This window comes from Cupressus sempervirens, chromosome 3 (genome assembly GCF_028749045.1).
Source record: "Cupressus sempervirens isolate cs-2001-9-10 chromosome 3, ASM2874904v1, whole genome shotgun sequence".
NCBI lineage: Eukaryota > Viridiplantae > Streptophyta > Pinopsida > Cupressales > Cupressaceae > Cupressus > Cupressus sempervirens.
The window spans coordinates 617,723,783-617,743,700 of record NC_143120.1 but is presented as its reverse complement, the minus strand read 5'-3'; the positions used below and the strand labels follow the sequence as shown (position 1 = coordinate 617,743,700).

The 19,918-nt window shown below is 36.6% G+C and overlaps 1 protein-coding gene across 3 annotated transcripts in view; it reads left to right on the top strand.

Moving 5' to 3' along the window:
* PEX5 (peroxin 5) overlaps positions 1 to 19,918 on the top strand; it is a 166,736-nt gene that overhangs the window by 18,344 nt on the left and 128,474 nt on the right. For all 3 annotated transcript variants that reach the window (XM_089821189.1, XM_089821188.1, XM_089821190.1), the window contains exons 4-5: positions 18,637 to 18,830; positions 19,354 to 19,635. In XM_089821189.1, coding sequence (XP_089677315.1) covers positions 18,637 to 18,830; positions 19,354 to 19,635 — 476 coding nt within the window. The remainder of the gene's footprint in view (positions 1 to 18,636; positions 18,831 to 19,353; positions 19,636 to 19,918) is intronic.

Below are 19,918 nucleotides of genomic sequence, written 5' to 3'. Positions count from 1 at the left end.
AGAGGTCAACAAAGTTGATATTAGACTTAGAGGGAGTTTTGACACTTTATTATTAACCTTGACAAGGAGGTCAAAATGTTAGTGTTTCTTCGTGAAGAAGAATTTCCAAGTGCAATCCCTTGTAATACATTCTTGTCTATGAGAGAAAAGTTTGAGGTAAAAATAAATAAATAATTCTTTGATACGTCTCATGGTGGATGTCATGACAATACCACATGACAGTATCCATGGTGACTTCACGTGATCTTTTGATGTAATGCGTGCATGAGCTTGCCCCCTGTGTACATCATGAGGAAGAGTCGACTTCCAAATGATTATCACTTGTATTTGCATAAGTTATTGGAAGGTGACAACCTTACAATAACTTAAATCATGATATACATTTTGTGTAAATGTTGAAATAGATCATGAAAGGCTTTATCTTGTAAATTAATAACTTAGTGTTAGATGTCATTTAATTGACTGTCTATAAGTTGTTTGTATAGATATATGATAGGTACTTGGTGAATATCTTGCCTTGATATTCTAATAGGCCATTATCGCATTGAGTACTTGGTGAATACCATTTAGTTGATATTTTGATAGGACATTACTCAGAGTACTTGGTGAATATCATTTGATTTATGTTTTGATAGGCCAATAGTCATCTTATGTGTAATATGATATCAAAAGAGTATTTGGTGAATGTCATGTGTTGATATTCCGATAGGCCAATACCCATATGATATTATTTTATGGAAATCTTCTGATCAAAGATTTCCTTGATGTATGATTTCAAAATATTACCTAAGTGTAATATTTACCCATGTGTTTATCCTTCCTAACTAAGAGGGAGTGTTAACGTAAATGTAGTTTCATTCAGATAAAACTCATTGAAGATATATTTGTTATATACTTTGTGTATATATGAAATATATACTTCACTCATTTAATAAATATATTAGATATTGTGTGTGAGTATATAAATTATCATATGATTAATCATGATAATAAGCAAATGTTATTGATAACTAATAAGAATTAAAGAGACATGTCTCTACAGAGACATGCCTCTTAATATGATATACATATGCATTGACAAGGTAACTTGAAAAAGACAAAAAATACATAAGTGCTAGTACAAGTTACAGCTAAGATAAACGATCCTTTTATTAACACATATGATGGACCTTTCTATGCTTTTTTTGGAAAAATTGTGGGTACCTTTGGCTAGGGTTTCTAAGCCTATTTGCAGATTTTGTTTTTTCTACAATTTTCCACACTTAAGGTTTCAGACCTAGGAATTTGCGCAGAATATTGTTTGTTTATTTTTTGAGAAAATCATGAGTGTAAAGAGTAATGCACACTCTGTAAATTTTCTTAGCAAGGTTTGACTGATTTTACCAAAAAAATCAGATTTTTTGGCATTTATACTAGCTACGGGCCTTAAGGATTTACTGGTTTTCATAGAAAAACCAATTTTTTTGTAAGCTCAACTTTGCCTCATTTTTTGTGCATAGGAAAACGAGAGGAATGATGATGTTGACCAACATCATGTTGTAGGGTAATCAGTGGTTCAATGGCAGGAACTATAATACTTGGAAGTAGAGGATGCTCTATAGTTTTGAGTACTGGTGTTTGGACTGACTTGTTTTGGGTAACTCTACTTGCCTTATAGTTGCATGCAAATATTAAGACAAGTTTGGCTGAAGTTATTAGTCACCAAAGCTGGAAGCCATTGGCCACAAGACAAAGGATATGGTAGTGATTATGCCAAAGAGTCTACAACGCTTCTAGGAACATTTTATTGAGACAATCCACATGACCTCCACTAATGTTGACTCATAATTTGATGAGTTTTGCAATATGCTATTGCAACAAGCTAGGTGGAGACAATTGTTTGGTATCACTAATGACATGGTTAGTGCGGAGCATGCATATACTACCATGTATAAAGGAAAAGGAATGCTCACTTAGCATAAAGGACAATGTGCATTTGAGGAGGGTTCCAAGAAGGTCACTTTTCACTATTGTGGGAATTGTGGGAAGCTTGGTTATATCTAGAGGTTTTACAAACAATGGTTAGCTGATCAGAAGACCAACCATGGAGAGTCTCAACAATAGGCTCATGTAGCAGAGCAATTTGAATAGTCAACCTCTATGTGTTCATGGCCAAATGATTTGAAAGTCTTTGTTTTCTATCCAATTAGTTAGTAAAATAATCATTTAGGGTGGTTGATAAGCCATTTAATTAATGGCCTTTTGGATATTTAGATATATGGTTATGTTATTAGCTTCTATTTTCTTAATAAATCTTTTAGAAAGTTTTAGTTTTTTCTCTTAGTTGTTTTTTTAATAAGGAAACAATGTCTCTATTTTGTATACGCTCTTTTAAATAATAAAATTTTATAACAAAGAATAATTTTTTAAAAAGTGTAATTTGTTTGACAGGATTAAAAAAAACTTTAAATTTAGTAAGTTACATATTAAAGTTTATCTGTCTTGGAAAACTAGTAAATAATTATATAGACAAGAGGGCATAGCTCCAATAATCAAAATTTTCTTGGTGTTTGTTTTTTTCCTTGTGTATTTCTTTTTAAAAGTTTCAAATTATCATTTTAACTATATTTTGGATATCATGATGATGAGGAGATTCAATTTAATTCTAGAAAATCTTCATTAGGGTTCATTGATATGTTATTTGATTTTAAGAAAACATGATTTCTTTGTTCCTTTTTAAATTTTGTGAGAGAAAACAGTGAAAATTTCCCTTTCCTTACTCCTAATGCATGCAACAGATCTGGTCTACTTTGGTTTTAACATTTGAGCAGAGGAGCACACCATAGTTGAAAAACTTGGATTAGGTAACTACTTTCCAAGACCTGAAAAAACTTGGAGAAAAATTGTCAAAAAAATCGGCAACAAAACAATTGGTTGAGATTAATGAGAAATGTATTTTTTTTGCAAAATTATGACGAGGAGATGCATCTGATGAGTTAGCAAATGAGTAAACAAAAGAAACAAGTTGAGTCTAGATATATTTAAATACAAACAAGGTACAAAATGACATCTTCATGTGGACTGTTGATGGCTGGTAGCCTGATAGTCTAAAGCTAAATCAAAATAGCATATTGTCTTTATAAAACTATAAGTAAATACACCATGAAAATAGTCTACATCTTCATGTTCTTCTTCCCAGCAGCTCTAGAAAAACTATGGGAGGGGTAGGGGGTCTAGTTCTAGGAGTCTTCTGTAGTTTCACCCCCTTCTTTGGCACGAGTGGCTGTGACTTGACCTCCATCCTGGATGTAGATTGTGCTGGCACTAACAATGGCTCCTCATCATCCTCAATTTCCTCATCTTCCTTAATGCCATCTAGTCTGTGTCCACCCCCTCCTCCATAGCCTTCCTCTCCAAATCATAGATCTCATCCTTTATAAAAAATGAAGGTTTCTCTTGTGATGTCCAATTACTGCAAGGATCTATATAATCCATATCAAGTGGGCTAGCTGGTATTTCCTTTACCTTTCTTGTGGGCAACCAAGGATTATATTGCACAAATATAAGGTCATTGAGGCATTCTTGAGCTAACTTCTTGTTCTTCTTTGTGTGGATAGCCTTGAACAAGCTCCAATTGTGCTCACAATTGGACCATTTCAAAGAGATTTTTTTTGCAGATTTAGGGCATTCCCACCCCAATTTTGTCACTAAGAATTTGCAAAATAAAATATTGAAGAGCTAGAAACCAAGATGGAGACATATTTTAAGTTTTATCTACTTATCATGCATGTGAAAGACTTAAAAAATCCAAATGTTATGCTTAGGATTTGAGTGGTTCTTCCTCTTTTGGCCAAGTCTGAAGAGAATAGCTCAGCCTTACATTGTGATGAATTTCCAATTCCGTCATAATGAGGTCTTTGACCTCAAGCTTGGCTAATATTCTTTGAATGCATGAACATGTTGGTGGAGCTGATTGTTCCACCTTCTATCAATAATTTCCCATATAGAGTCAAATTTGAGATTGTCCCTTGGAATTTTTTATAGACTCATTGGCCCTATCTATAGCTTCATAAATATACTCCACTGGAGTTTGATCCCCATCCACCAAACAAAGAACTCTAACCAAGGGCTATAACACATACAATTGAAAATACAAAAGATTAATCATTAAAGTTACAAATTAATAACGAGACTTGAATAAAAAATTAAATATTCAAATTTTCAAGTTACCTTCACAATTTTTGTGCAAAAAGGTTGTTGAAGACAATGTATGCAACGTTACGCGTGAGTCTTCAAATAACTCAAGTCTAGCTATGTTTGACTCACAAACATTTTCTTCAAAACAATTACAGAATAAAGAAAACTTTTCAATGTTAAGAAAATTGTTGAAAACCTTGTGATACTTGCTATTATTAACTCCTTGTGTGTTCTCTCATTAAGCTAAGGACGTAAGGGTGATTGTAGATGTATTTTGTACTCTTCTCTGCATCCCTCACAATTGGTTTCACTCATGTTAGATTTCGTATGTACTCCAAAAGAAGTCCAAGGACCTGTTGCACAAGGTCTCCGAAAAATGGTAGTTATGAAATGATGCTTCAGTAGAACATACCAAACACATAAACACAACAAAATTGCAACATGAAATGATGAACAAGAATCATTGAACATTGAAACGGTAACATGGTACATACCTAATAGTAACTTTCAAATAAAAATTCAAATTATCAACAAATAAAACATTAAGAAAGGGTTTTTGGTGATGGTGCAATAGATGTTAAGAAAGGGTTTTTATATGCCTAGTCCTCGTGCAAGGGTGGGGGTTTGGAAAAGGCTAGAAAACTTGTTGTGTCCCTTTCAATTCCCACCTGCAAGCCAATATTGCTTAATCTGGGGGATGTTTCGCTTGTAGAAATTGAGGAATGTACTAGGGATCTCTCCAAGGATTCTATTATTTGTCGCTTTAAGGGATTTTGGCCCCCTCTCTTGGAGCTTCATGCATGGATTTCGAAGTATTGGGATCCATATATTACGGCTACTGTTGAGATCTTCCCTTTGGTCAAAGGTTTCTTCATTGTTTCTTTCGTCAATCTAAAGGATAGGAAGGCCATTCTTTGTGATCAAGTCTTTTCTTGGGAGAACTGCTTTCCTTTGATGGTTAAACCATGGCATCCAAATTTAACCCTCTAACCAAGTCGCTCTACAGAATGCCAATTTGTGTAAGGCTCCCTAATCTTCCTCTTCATTTATGAGTGGATTCTGTTTTTAAGGAAATTGGCAAGGCTTTAGGGGATTTCCGTTTGTTGGACTTCCAATCTTTTGAGTGTTTCCATTCTACTTATGCTAGGATTTTGTTTGATATTGATGTTTCTAAGGGTCTCTCAACTGAGATTATTTAAAGTTATTCAAAGGGTTCTTGGACTTAGTCACTTGATTATGAAGGCCTCCCTTTTAGGTGTAAAAAATGTTTCAATATTGGACATCTTGCTTGCCAAGTGCGGGATTGAAAATATTCGAAATAAATGACCCTCCTCTTGGTGGAAGGATGCATTGCAGCAACATTATTCAGTAGTTAAAATATCTGCTCCGGTGGATGAGGTTTCTGGATTTGAAGAGTTGGGGGCTCCATCCTCTATATTGGAAGTTGTTTCTTCTGGTCCTTCTCAGATGGCGAATGCTTCTGATTCCAGGATGGATGCTCAAGTTTCTGATGGGTTTGGTCCTTTGTCTGCTGGTAGTCTTGGATCCTTTCAGAAGGAGGATGAGACTGTTGTTTCTGGTCAAGGTGTTAGATTTGGTGTTTTGGGTGCAGGCTCTGGTCGAGGTAAAACTAGTGGTTTTTGTCTTGTGGCCGCTAATTCTGGACAAGGTAAGCTTTCCAGTGCTACAATTGTTGGATTTGGTCAAGGTATTTCTGCTAGTGTTGGTAATATTTCTTCTTTTAGTTTTGGTATTGGCACTTTTGGCTTTGGTGCTTGTACTTTTGCTGCTATTGGAATTGGTAATCAGACTGCTGGTATTAGTTCCAGTTTGTTGGCAAAAGTGATGACAGCTGGTCCTTGTCAAATGCTAGATGAGTTCCCCCTATTTTGGATTCTCAAGTTTAGCAATCTAAGGCTGTGATGGTGGAGGAGGGGTGGACACCTGTTACCAGGAAAGTATCTAAAAAGGCCCTTTCTCAATTTGATACGAATTTACGCTCCCACAAAAAGAGAGTCAAAGGGAATTCTTAGTTCCCTTGCTGGTTGGCTGGTTAAGAGTTCCTGCTGGTTTTCTTTTCTGGCTTTTTTTCTTGGTGCTGCTAGCGATATAATGTTTTTCTATGGCAGATTGTTTCTGGTTTGGGGTCTTACTTGGGGTATCCGGTCCTTGTAAAACCTTTGTTTGGATCCCTTTGGGATGTTTGGGCTTTCTTTGAATCTCTTTTGTTTCTATGATGTAAAGGGGTTTCGGGTCCCCTCAAAACCTGTTTTTAACTTAATCCAAAAACAAATAAAACATTATGATTTATATTAGTTCACTTCTATCAAAATTCAAAAATATAAAAAATATGATTATAATGAGTAGCATGATATGATTGATACCAAAACACATGCAAAATCATGTCAAACTATAGTGAATGGAGGCCTCTAATCATCCCCCAAACTAAAATCCTCATTACTAGAACTATTGTACTCCTCACGGTCAAGATCTGCCAAAGCAACACCAACCAACCTTACATTTGTGTTTGTTCCAGTCTCATCTTCATATTCGGAGATGGCTCCTTTAGCTCTATATACCATTGTGTTGCTGGGTTTTCCTTGTACACACATGTTCTTTGATCCATGATATGCAGGGAATTGTGTAGAACAAGTAGCTTATCTGCTCTCCTAGAGGAAAGTCGTTCCTCTTAATAGAGTAGACGAGTCTATAAGTAGACTAGTTCCTTCTAATAGTTGAAGAACTAGAAACTTGTGATATTAGTCGAATTATCAATTACTTGTAAGAGTTGAAAATTCTGTCAACTCAAAGCAAATCAAGCCAACAGTATCAACATCATACATCTTAGCAATGCACTTGAAGAACTCGACCTTTACCTCATCATTCTGAAGTTGTGTAACTTTACAAGACCTAGCTATGCACTTGGAATTCAATGCATAAGCAACCATGTGAAAAGGAATGTTCAACTTGTCTCATTTGTGTTGATGACTTGCTGAATGTGCTCATTGTAGAATGCTAAAGTGGGGTCCTCTTGCACAACAACCATCATCTGGTGAAGCATATAATTAATGCACTCATCTGCCTCTCTGATGGTAGGTGCATCCCTTGTTGAAGATGGTAGTTGTTGTGATAGAGATCTTTATCTCTCAAAATATGGATGTTATTACCATTATTGTCACCTTCAGCTGAAAAGGACACTTATGTTTGATGTGTAATATTAAATGTAATTCACATGCATTGAGGCATGAATATTCAAAGAGCTATAATTAATTATAGGAGTTATGGGAATCTCAAGAGCCCTTTCGGTTATAATGTGAAGAGTCTCTCCTATTGTTATATATTCACATCAAGCAAAGGATACTGTACACTTGAACTTTTATCATCAATAAAATGATCGTTTGTTGTGTGGCTGGGTTTTTCCCTTCATTCTAGAAGGGCTTTCCTAGGATATATTCTGGTGTTGATTTTCTCTCTAATGTTTTCTTTATTATTGTATTTCATCTTTTGTTTCTGGGCTCTAGTTTCAACATCCCTATCACCTTATTTGATAACTTGGAAAACTAAAGTAATGATGGAGACCATGTGTTTTGCCTCACTCCAAAATTGATCTCTCTAGCCCATCGATGCCATTCTTGCGTCATATTTATGAGTTGTAGTGGCTCTTGCAATCGAAGCATTCTCGCCAAGAGAATGTAATATGATGCATATTTGGTCTCAACTGGTTTCAAGAACTCCTTTACAAAGCTCTTGAAGTGTGCACATGAAGTGCGGTCGTTGCAGAAAAACATCTACACATCTCTCACATCATTGACCACTCTTCTAGGCTAGACGATCTTTCCCGTTCCCTTGAGTGCATTGTTTATGGTGTGTGCACAACATTGAGTCGACAAAATATGTCTATAGGCTGCCTCAAAGCTTCCATACAGCTCTGCACACATGTGCTGCATCTACCACTACTTGGACCACGTTTTGTAGCCCAATGTCCTCGATAGCCTTCCTAAGGTCCTAAAATTGAAAATTGACATCTTTGCAATGCCTTGTACAATCAATTGCCCTCACAAAATATGAACCCTCTGTGCATATTACCATGATGTTAATGAGTGGATGATGGCTAATGTCTGCCAACCTATCCATAAATATGCTTCATCTAAAATCTACCCAACATGCCTTCATTTGCTCCATCAAGATACTGATCTTGTTATATTGGTTAATCAAGATCTTGTTCCTTGATTTGTGTTCACATTGTGGCACAAATGATGGCCCTCCCCTTCGTTGCAAAGAACAACTTTCCAATGAAATCCTCTATCCGATCCTTAATGTGCACATTAAACAAATCAGCTATGGGGTTATTTGAACTTCCTCCCCTGTAATTGCTGAATTTCTGAACTTGCTGCCTAGCAAACAAAGTAGCAAGCATTGGAACTGCACTATCACCAAGAATACTCCATATCTTGTTTATCTCCATAAAAAAAATTACATGCATTCACACTATATCCTATCCAAAAGAGCAGGTGTGCATCAACTCTAGTGATGCTCCCAAACCATTCTATAACACAAAAATTGGAAATTCATTTGCTTGTGCAACCACTTGTTGGTGTTGGGCTTGTTATTCTTATCGCAAGTTGTTTGAGAGGAGACTTTTGAGCATGAGGACCTTTAGTAAACTCTGTCAAAATCGAGAGGAGCAATCTATAAAAAATTGTCCCCTAGCAACATAACTAGATTGGGCTTCTGGATCAACCCCACAGTCACTTGCCTCATGCTTAGGTTCATACTGAGATAGACTTGGACCCTCAGAATGATTTTCCATCTCATCTTCGCTGATATCATGACTATGAGTGGTCATTTTGACACTGCATTTCACAAAATGAAAGTTTTTGAGCCTTATTTGTAATTTAAATATAAATATTTAAGAATCTATTTTTGGCCTAGGCCTTAATTTAGAAACTCAAGTAACAAAAAACAAGTTACAAAGTTGAAAACACAATAAATTTTAAATAACTGCAAAGGAGTGATCCTCTTGTCACATCTGCCTTGAATGATTGGCTGAATGTGCTTATTGTAGAATGTTACATTGGAGTCGTCTTGCACAAGCACCCTCATCTGGTCAAGCATAGAATTGATGCACTCATCACCTCTCCAAGGGTAGGTGCATCGCCATCACAATATTTGATCACTTGGAAAACAAGATTAATGATGGAGGCCATGTATTTTGCATAACTCCAAAATTTACCACTTTTCATTGTCCTCTTCACCCTCTTCCTTTGCTCTGTCTTGGCCTCAACCCATCAATTCCATTCTTGCATTATAACAATGAACTACAATAACTCTTGGAATGCAAGTATTCTTTCCAAGAGAATGTGATGCAATGCATAACTAGTCTTAACTAGTTTCAAGAACTGCTTTGCGGATCTCTTGAAAAGTGCATGTGAAGTGTGGTGGTTGTAGATAAACATTCACACATCTCTTGCATCATTGACCATTCCTCTAATCTAGTCAATCTTTCCCATGCCCTTAAGTGCATTGTTCATGGTATGTGCACAACATGGAGCTCACAAAATATTTATACAGGCTGCCTCAATAAGTTTTCCTACAACTTTGCACACATTTGCTCCATCTGTCACTACTTGGACCACTTTTTGTGGCCCAACCTCCCCAATAGCTTCCTTAAGGACTTGAGAGTAAAGGGCCCTCTATGCATGTAACCATGATGTTGGTGAGTGGACAATGACTAATGTTTGTGCACCCATTCATAACCATGCATCCAAACTCTATCTAACATGCTCCCATTTGCATCATCAAAATAATGATCTTGTTATATAGGTTTTCCAAGATTGTGGCCCTCAATTTGTGATCACCAGGTGGCACAAAAGATGTCCCCCAACCACCATAGACATCATCTCCTCAAAATGTGGAAATCAAACTACATGCAAAGGTATGCCATTGGCAAAGAAGAACCTGCCAATGGAATCTTCTATCTGATCCTTCATGTGCATATTAAACAAATCTGCTGTGTAGTTAAACAAATCAGTTGTGGGGTTGCGTGAACTTCCTACCTTTCATTTCCCCTTGTTTTTGCCCTCCCCTATTGACCTTTGAATGGATGAAGGTCCTAAAGTTGACCTTGACATCGTTCTTGCTCTTTGATGCTTGACATAAGTTGAAGTATATTGCTTCCAATGTAGCTGTTGAATTGCTTGAACCTATTGCCTACAGACAAAGCAATGTGTTCTTGGACTCTTGCATGCAGCTAGGGGCTGCCATTTTGGGGCCTAACTAACTCTTACATTGATAGAGTTGAGGGCATCTTTTTCCCAAACGATGTGCTGAGTACTTCTTAAGAGCTGAGCTCAAGAGTGATGTCTTGGATTTTCTAGAAGCAAAGGAATGCAATGCATGGGTTCTTCCATGCGCAGTCTGAGGTGAGCTTGAGTGGTTGCGAGTCACTTTGTGTAGAATGCCACTCAATGGAGTTTTATTTGGAGAAGGGCACAAGAATGCTTGTTGGATTCTACAGTCTTCGAGTGAGTGACTTAATGTTTTGAGGCATAGTTGGGTGCTAATTGTAGTCTTATTGTAGCGAATCATGAAGTGTGTACTAGTTACCATGAAATGGTGATTGAGTCACGAGTTGCATGGAATGTGACCTTGAATAGTAGACGCACTAGAACTATACCTATCATCAAGAATGCCCCAAAGCTTGTTTATCTCAATTCTATACTTGACATTTTAAACATCCTTCTAAAATTTATATGCACTCACACCATATCTTGTCCAAAAGAGCAAGTGTGCATTAACTCCAATGATGCTCCCTAACCATTCCACAACACAAAATTGCATTTCCATTTTCTTTTGCCACCCCTTGTTGGTGTGTGATTTGTCACTCTTATTGCAAATTGTTTGAGAAAAGACTTCTTATCATAAGGACCCCTAGCAAACTCTGTCAAAATCTAAGAGGGGCAATCTATAGAAGGTGGTCCACTAGCAACACAACTCTATTGGACTTCTGGATCAACCTACTCATGCTCAGGTTCATACTCTAATAGATTTGCACCCTTAGCATGAATTTCCATCTCATCTCCATTTGTATCACAACTATGAGAGGCCATTTCAACATTGCATTTGACAAAATGATTTTCTTTCCGCCTATTAGTCATTTTAAAAATTAAAATAAATTATTAAGAAAATAGTTTTAGTGTAGACCCTAGTTTAGAAATTCAATAACTTACAAAGTTGAAAACACAAGAAATTTCAACACAAAAATGAAAACACTTTCAAGAAGAAACAATGAAAATTAAACAACAATGCATTCAATTTTTTAAAAGAGCTTCATATTTAAACTTTACTTATACTTTTAGAAATAAAAATTAGAAAATAAAACAAACAAAATAAAAAATCCTACCTTTTGCTTGATGAATCTTTTCAAGGAAGGTGCATAATCTTCCTCCTCTTCTTGCTTCTCTCACTTGCAACCACTTCTTGTACTCCAATCACTCTTTGCACTCCTTTTCACTCTTTTCTTTTAGCTGTAGCAAGCAAGTTGAAATTTAAATATGAGAAAAAATGAAGTTTAGAATGGCTTATAGAGTGCCCAAATTGGGACCCACCACTTTTTAGGGTTCAAATAGAATCTTATTGTAAAAATCAAAACTTTAAAAAACTATTTTCAAAAACTTTTTCTTGTGTTTGATCCCAGCTGGTGGTGAGTGATGCCCAGATGTCCTCGAGAGGGTTGAGGGACTCCTGAGAGTCTCTTGTAAGTTTGACGTCTCGCGTCCCTGTGTCTTGGCGACATAACAACAGTGGTGGAGGGACTTGGGAATGCTAAGTCTGTCTCGGGGATGTCCTCAACCTGGGTGGGAGGGGGTTTGAGGTGGGTGATGCATCCATGGGTTACATTGCTATAAATAGTTAGTCCTTGAATATTTGATCAACTTGATGGTGCCAAGGATCAACATTGCAAATATAATTTGTTCAAGTGCCTTGCTAGAATTAGTAATATTGAGTTTGCCTGAAATTGTTGCTTATTATAGTAGTTATAATAATGTACAGATCCCAAAAATTCCATACGAGCCCTATTTGAAATCCTGGTGCACTAGAAGGATCCCAAACATTGAACATAAGCCTGCCAAGAAGAACATTCTCCGACATTTGTTGCTCAACTATGAATTGAACTTCACCAAGCCCCATGTGGTGAAGCCAATCAACAAGACCTTACCAAACTTCAGTGCTAACCATGTCAGCACAAGGGACCCAAAGCACATTGAGTGCACATCCATCCGTACTATGGAGATCATAATATTTGAAAGTGGCAGTATCACTAGCACCATCTCTATCCTCTACAAGGCTTCCATGGATGTGCTGACTCTGCAGGTAATTCAACTTGCAACCACTAATCGCATTAACTATAAATCGCAAATACTCATCCCACAATGGGACAACCTTGGAACCAATCCACACTGACACATCATCAAATCCTATATGTGGGGATCTGAGAAGTTATCACTCCTCCCTATGCAGCCCTGATAAAAGGCTCCCATCTTGGTCAAACACTGATTGCTATAGTACTGACTATAACCTCTATTATCTAACCCATCACCAATAACCCCTACAAAAGAAGTAGCTATAGGAGAACTTGGTGCAACATGTAGTTCTTTGCTTCTCTCAATAGATGCACTCATCCCAACCGTATCAACAACACCCGTAATTACAATGGATGTAGCCACATCCTCATCATAATCTGTGGATACAAGAACGTCACCAATTGCTACTATAGGAAACTGAATTGTGTCTGCAGATGGTGTAAACTGTGCCCAGCTCGTTCAGGTGAGTGATCAACATCAACCTTAAAAAATGGATTGTCATAAGATAATGTTGCATCCATCTTGAACACAGGAATGTCTACAAAGTGAACCTCAACACTGTGTTCATATGTACTATACCATGACACTGTCTCTATATCACTCACCTCTTAATCAACAACATTATGTCTGCTGTCATAAGTGCACATATCAACAACCACGTGCATATTGCTAAACATCTCAACAGATGGATCAACTGACACGGAAGTAGCTGCTAATCTGACTGTCCCATAGCATACTCTCAGTTCCACTATCATTGCATCACCATCAAATGAACGATCCTGGGAACTCACGCCAACAACTGCATCATCTGACTCAATCTAACATGAATTCCAATCACACCCCACGTCCAATGTGTGCAACACATGAGCACATACATGCAATTACTCAAAATGAATGCCCTGCACATCTGTAGCTACCACTATATCATCATGATGCCAAAAATCCTCACTGCTGTCAGAACTAATGTGGCTATTGATATCTATGTTATCTTTCTCAGTACCATTAATAACATGCTTACTATCATCCATAACTCTAACCACAACATTTTTGGACTTTGCTATGTCATCAGGTGCAACTGTCATCTCATGTGGAACACAACTAACATGAAAATCAGATTTAGGGTTTTGATTGACAACATTTCTTGCTCTCTAATGGTGTCCACTGTACCATCATGTTTCTTCCTTTGAAAAAACGATATCATGTTCTGCTCTAATTTTGGATTTGAAATCACTTTTGTCATTTATTTATGGTTTTGATTCAATTCATTCACCAACACATTTGACTGTTTCACAATACCATCCCATCATTTCTGATCAGTAGCCATAATTCGGATAGACACACAATAAATTTTATTTCCCTCCACATGATGGCAGGAAACTGCTCTAAAACAACTGTTAAAAGCCCTGCTGCCTCACTCTAAATCTATGCTGTAGAATTATTTTTTTCACTTTTGAAGTTTTATAATTTTTTGAGTTTTGAGAATATATGCTTTTTTATGGATTTTCAAATAATGAAGTGAAAAACTGGAATGAAGAAATAACTAACTTTTGAAAGCCAACTTAATTTGCTATTGACCAAAATACTAGTGCTCACAAATGCACTTACAAGCATGCAATAATTCTATGTAATTCAAGAACCTGGTATTGCAGATTGATGTTGAGATTTGAAGAAGAAATAACTAGCAGCCAAATGCACGAGCCCTTACCAATGCTCTGTAACAAATTGCAGCCCTTAATACAAGATTCACTGCTAATATGGAGTGTGTAACACTGCTATAATCTTGAGCACACCTGGACCAAATGAAATGCTGCCGTAACTTGATCTCAGACCACCTAGTCTTTGATCACAGGCTCTTACAAACACCTTCCCAGCATCCAAACGCAGTATGTGTTATCAGTATTTAGGCTGCCTTGATGGCTGTGCGATACCCAATGTTCGTAGGTGATTGTGTATCAAAACCCTTGCTTAAAATGTCTAAACAGTCCTTGTAAAATGTGCAGATTTAATTCCCAGCAGATATGGCACGATTCATTGGCAATTAGTGGCCAATGAAAGTGTCACTTCTAACAACCAACACCAAACCCTTATGTCTCAGAACTTCCAACTATTCCTCTTCTCAGAAGTCACGTCGCTTTTCAAGCATGGACTGCTCCAGAATTTCAAACCCAAATACCAGCAGTGACATGCACAATTCATTGACATCGAATTCCAACTTGAAGTGCAGAAAATAATGAGGAGAATTTACAATTCTCTCACAGCTTCAAACTCTCAACACAAACTTCATCAAAATAACAAATGGATAAAGATAATAGAATGAATGAATTCATCTCAAGAGCCTTGCTTTTATTACAGTTCAACTCAAAAATCTTTTCCTTCATACCTTTCACTTAAAAGGCCTCATTCTCACACTTATCACTTAAAAGGCTTCATGCTCACTCTTTTCATTTAAATTTTGATTTTGCATTTGTAAGCATATTCAATTTTTAAATATAATAACTCCTTTATAATTCAATGGCTTGAGTCTTCTTGTGCACACTTTTCACTAAAGAGCCTTCTTCAACACACCATTCAATTGGAACAATAAACCTATAAAGTTATTTAATTAAGTCAAACTTCAACATTCATTATGCTCTTATTGTCAATGCTCTACAAACAAACTGAAATAGTCTGACCTAAGGCATCGCCACTATGCACTGCTACAAATAGTAACCAACTCTCATGACTTACTATAAATAGTAATTCATACCAACAAAGATCCATAAATCCAAGTGTCAACTCATGAGGGTTGCAATGATGAACTGACATACCCATGCTCCTGGGCCCTGCTAAATTGGGGACATTATAGATGTATTTATCATTTATGTTCTTTGTTTATGTATGTGAGGACAAATCAGCTTCTATTTGATGATGTTATAGAAGTTTTTTTCAATAAAAGGGTGCATGAAACAAGTTTTAAATCATTAAAGATCTCTAAATTTCAAGGGTTTTTTCGTTTTGCCAATTCGTAGCTGAGTCACGAGTCAAGTTGGCATTGCTGACTCTAAGTTTGGGAACTATGCTATAAATCTAGATGCACCAAAAAGTAGATAAAATGATTTAAAAAAAGAAAGTTTATTTTTATTTTTGAAAAGTTTATATTTATTTTTGAAAAGCTACTTGGGAATCCAATTTTACTTCAAAACCCTCGTCAATTCGGCACCGATTCAACTTACATCCTTGTAAAGGATCTTGAAATAACTCATAAAGTTGTTTTATGGTTTGAGCATTAAACAAAAAGTCAAAAAAACCAACTGCAACTTTATGTTTGACATCTAAAACCTTTATTTTGATGCAGCCAAGTAGTTATCATGCACTCTGTGAGTTTTTACTTAAAACTCTGCGAAATTTTCCTAAAAAGTTGGCCAACTTCTCTAAGTAAAACCTGTAAAAACTAGTCACGGAAAACTACTTGCCGAGTAATCTTCAAGTTTTTCGACTACAGAGACACAAAGAACAGTTCATGGGTAGAGAGATTTTCTTTTGTTATAGTGTAGGCAGATTATGCAGCCCCTGACAACCCTTAATACTGCTTTTCTCTGCCCTCCACTCTGCATGTTGGCCCTGATTGCAGTTGTACAATCAGACAGTCAGCCCTCAGAACAATTACCCCTTCTTTAAAGTAAGAATAGTTGATGGGCATTAAATAGCAAGAAGAGCATCAAGAAATCACAGAATTGCAAAGAAAACATAGTTGAAATGGTTTATGCCTGAACAATTACAGGATTTTTCTTATTGTTGGTGAAACCCGTGGTAACAAAAATTGGGCCAGGAAGGCATTAGAAGCTCAATACAGCACGCCTTGTAGCAAAATTTCTTAAACTGAGGAAATATGTTTAGAAATTTCGTTCACTTCTCAACAAGTACAATAGCAAAGCCTTACCAATGATTCACAGGCTTGTATATCCATGCTTTAGAAATCTCATTCATCTCCATTCACTAGTCCACATTTTTTGTGATTCTAGTGGATTGTTTCCATTATTCAATACAAACAGTTAAAGTTGTTCGTTCACCATGAACACTTTGAAGAAGAAAAGATGATCCATAAATAATCCATCAAAAAACAGGTGGAATACAAAAATTTATGGGTTCAAGTGGTCAAGGGGTGATGGAAACCAATTTGTTGTTGCTATGTTTTTTCAGGCCAAATTTGACCATGACAAAGCTCAGCATGTGAAACACTAAACCTCCTGGTTCATGGACTCTCCAAACTGATTGAGCCCCTACGAGCCCCTACAGATGGGTCACACCTTTTGATGGATTTAAACGTTTTGTTGTTGCTATGGTTGTTCAGGCCAAATTTGACAATGAAAAAGCTCAGCATGCGAAAGCACTAGACCTTCTGGTTCATCAACTTCCAAAACTGATTGAGCCCCTACAGACGGGTCACACCTTTTCCTGGGTTTCTTAGGCTTGAAAGACACCTTCTTGTAGATAGCTTGGTCAACTCTAGATAACACCCTTGTAATCAGGCTCTGGTCTAGTAAAGAGTGGCCACAAACCTGTACAGCTAAGAAATTGTGCTTCTGTGTGTGTGTGTGTATCTCAAAATCTTTGTGATGCTGATCTTACACAATTCGGGTGGAGGATCTTAGGAAGGCTTCTGTTCTGGTTGTTTTTGTTAGAAATGATAACACGTGGGTCATTATTAGAGACTTTGCAAAGCTATTATTTGTCATTCCCCACCTTAATGCTGGTCACATTCTAGAATGTCTGCATGCTGATGTCCTTGGGTCTCAGTTGACGAAGATTGCCTATCCATTACCCATTAGAATTGTAGTGGTTATGTGTGGTCTTCTCTAGGTTCCTTCTGGGATGTTATTGCCTAATGAGCTATCATGTCTTATTGAGACCCATCAAAATCTGTGTGAGCTCTACTTACAGCCAGAAGTGTGCTTGTGATTTGAGTGATATAGCTTGCCTCTTCCTTGGCAACTTTTGGTCCTAGATATTGTGGTTGGTCTCTGATTTACATTCTAGGTAAATGTGTTTCTAGATTTGACGAATACTACTCTTGATACATGATGTTTTCATTGCTACATGGTATTTATGCCTACCGTTTTTAACTATAATATGTACATTGAGAGGAGGATTATTGCCTTTATCTCTATCAAAAGATTTTTTGCTACTCCTCCATGGCTAATATAATTCTTTTTGATGATGAAATTTATCTTTGGAAATCAGATGCAGATGACTTTGGCTTGTTGAGGACTTAGGTTGACATGAATAATCATGTCACTACTTCTAGGAAATACCTTACTTGGCTGGGAGAATCTCAATCTCAAAGTCTCCACTTTCTTACAAAACTCTTTTGTTTCCTAGATTTTCTTAGAATTATTTATCTCCTTGATGGTGGTGTTTGTAACAATGTCGATTATTTTCTTTGTAGCTGATTTTTCATCCCTTTGTTTATGATCTCTTTGCCACTTAGAGACTTGTTTTAACAAACAAGAAGTTGGTAGAGCGCTCTATATTTATATTTCTACAAAGGCCATTCTTGTGTCTCCTCCCTGGTTTTGAGATCTCTGTCTTGCATAGACTTGTTTTAACAAACAAAAAGTTGAAAGAGTTATATTTATATCTCTACAAAGACCATTGATGTATCTCCTCTCTGGGATTGGATTATGAATCTGTATTTGATTTTGTATACTTGGATACGGGAATTACCCTACTATTCTATTGCTGGTCCCGGATTGATTGTAAGGGCACAGTCATATCAGACAGAAAAATAAAAAATGGAGAGATGCTCCTATTGTTAAAACTTAAAAACTATATAATCTGATTTAATCAAAGTCATAGAAACTTAGTTGGACATTGAAGAAATTATATAAATTGATAGGTCATTGCTGTGAACAAGCAGTTTATTTGACAATTAGAAAGCAGACATATAACCACATATATTTAGAAATTGCCAAAATCTGATAAACCCCAATTTTGTGATGTTCAGGATGCACATGATACCAAATATACATATTATTTGTGATGGTCTTGACTCTTAAGTATATTCACATTCATTTCTGTACATAGATTTTCATTGAGATTGCACGTGTTTCTATTTCAGGCACTCCACAAAGGGTACTATCTGGTTTCCTACGGTCATTTGTGGACAGCAGCCGATCAGAATATCCATTTCGTCCAGCACAGCTTCCAACTCTAGGATTGTCTGATGGCGACAAACGATGTATACGTGACCGTAGTACCATCATGGCACGCCACTTTTTTAGTGATAAAAGCGAGGATTATATTAATGCACAGGTCAGTGATCTTCCAATGGATCTTTGTTGTGTCTGTAATTATGTAGGGTACATCAAGAGTCCACTTTGGTTTTCAATATCCCCACACTTTGGCTGTTAGTTTGAATGTTTAGAGCTTATCCTGTACCATTTGGACAGTGATTACTGAAATCATAGATTTCCTAATAAGCTGCAATTGAGTGTTTTGAATTATTTATATTGCATACCCATTTTCTAGAAAGAAATAAAGAAAAAGAAAAATTAAAAAATGAATTTTCTTGAAAGACTAAAGTCGGTCAAGACTTGAAAGCACAGCTAAAAGAAAAAAAACATTCGATATTATTTGAGAATTATCAGTAACGTGTATTCTTGCTTTCAATACACACACTGACAAATTTGTTGGTCTAAAGTTTTGCCCCATTGTTCTTTATATCGAACCCGATTGATGCTATGTTTGATAGTGGGTTGTTGCTACCATATGCAAGAGCTATATGTGACACCCTTATTTTTCTGTCATATTGTAATGTTTTGTGTGTTTTTTCCAGATAAATTCACTTTTGCATTCGTTGGACATTGAAAATGATCTTAGGGGTTTGACTCCTCAAGCTGGGAGGTTTTCAGAGCTGGAAGAATACTGGAATGAATCCCAAGTTACAGGTTATGATTCAATGCACAGGACATTTGGAAGCAAATTTGGCACCTCTCATCCTGCAGACAACTGGGTAGCAGAATACAGTCAAAAAAATATGTCTGAAAATGCAGGATCCTGGGCTGAAGAGTTTCACCAGAATCACAGTGTTGATGCATGGGCAGATCAGTTTAATCAGGTCCAATATTTGTTTTCCTATGCCAGATGCTTCATTTGAAATATAAAGTTCTTTGTAGACTGTCTAAAGAGCGTTTCATATATTAGTTGAGTATTTGACAAATAAGTATATTGATATTGCTTCAATTTCTATTCTTGAGCATTATTGTTGATGCATTAGTTATTTCTGCTCAATTTCCTGAGCATTTTGCTTGGTCATGGATTCTTTAAGGATATTGATTTTGCTACAATTTCTATTCTTAAGTATTATTGTTGATGCATTAGTTATTTCTGCTCAATTTCCT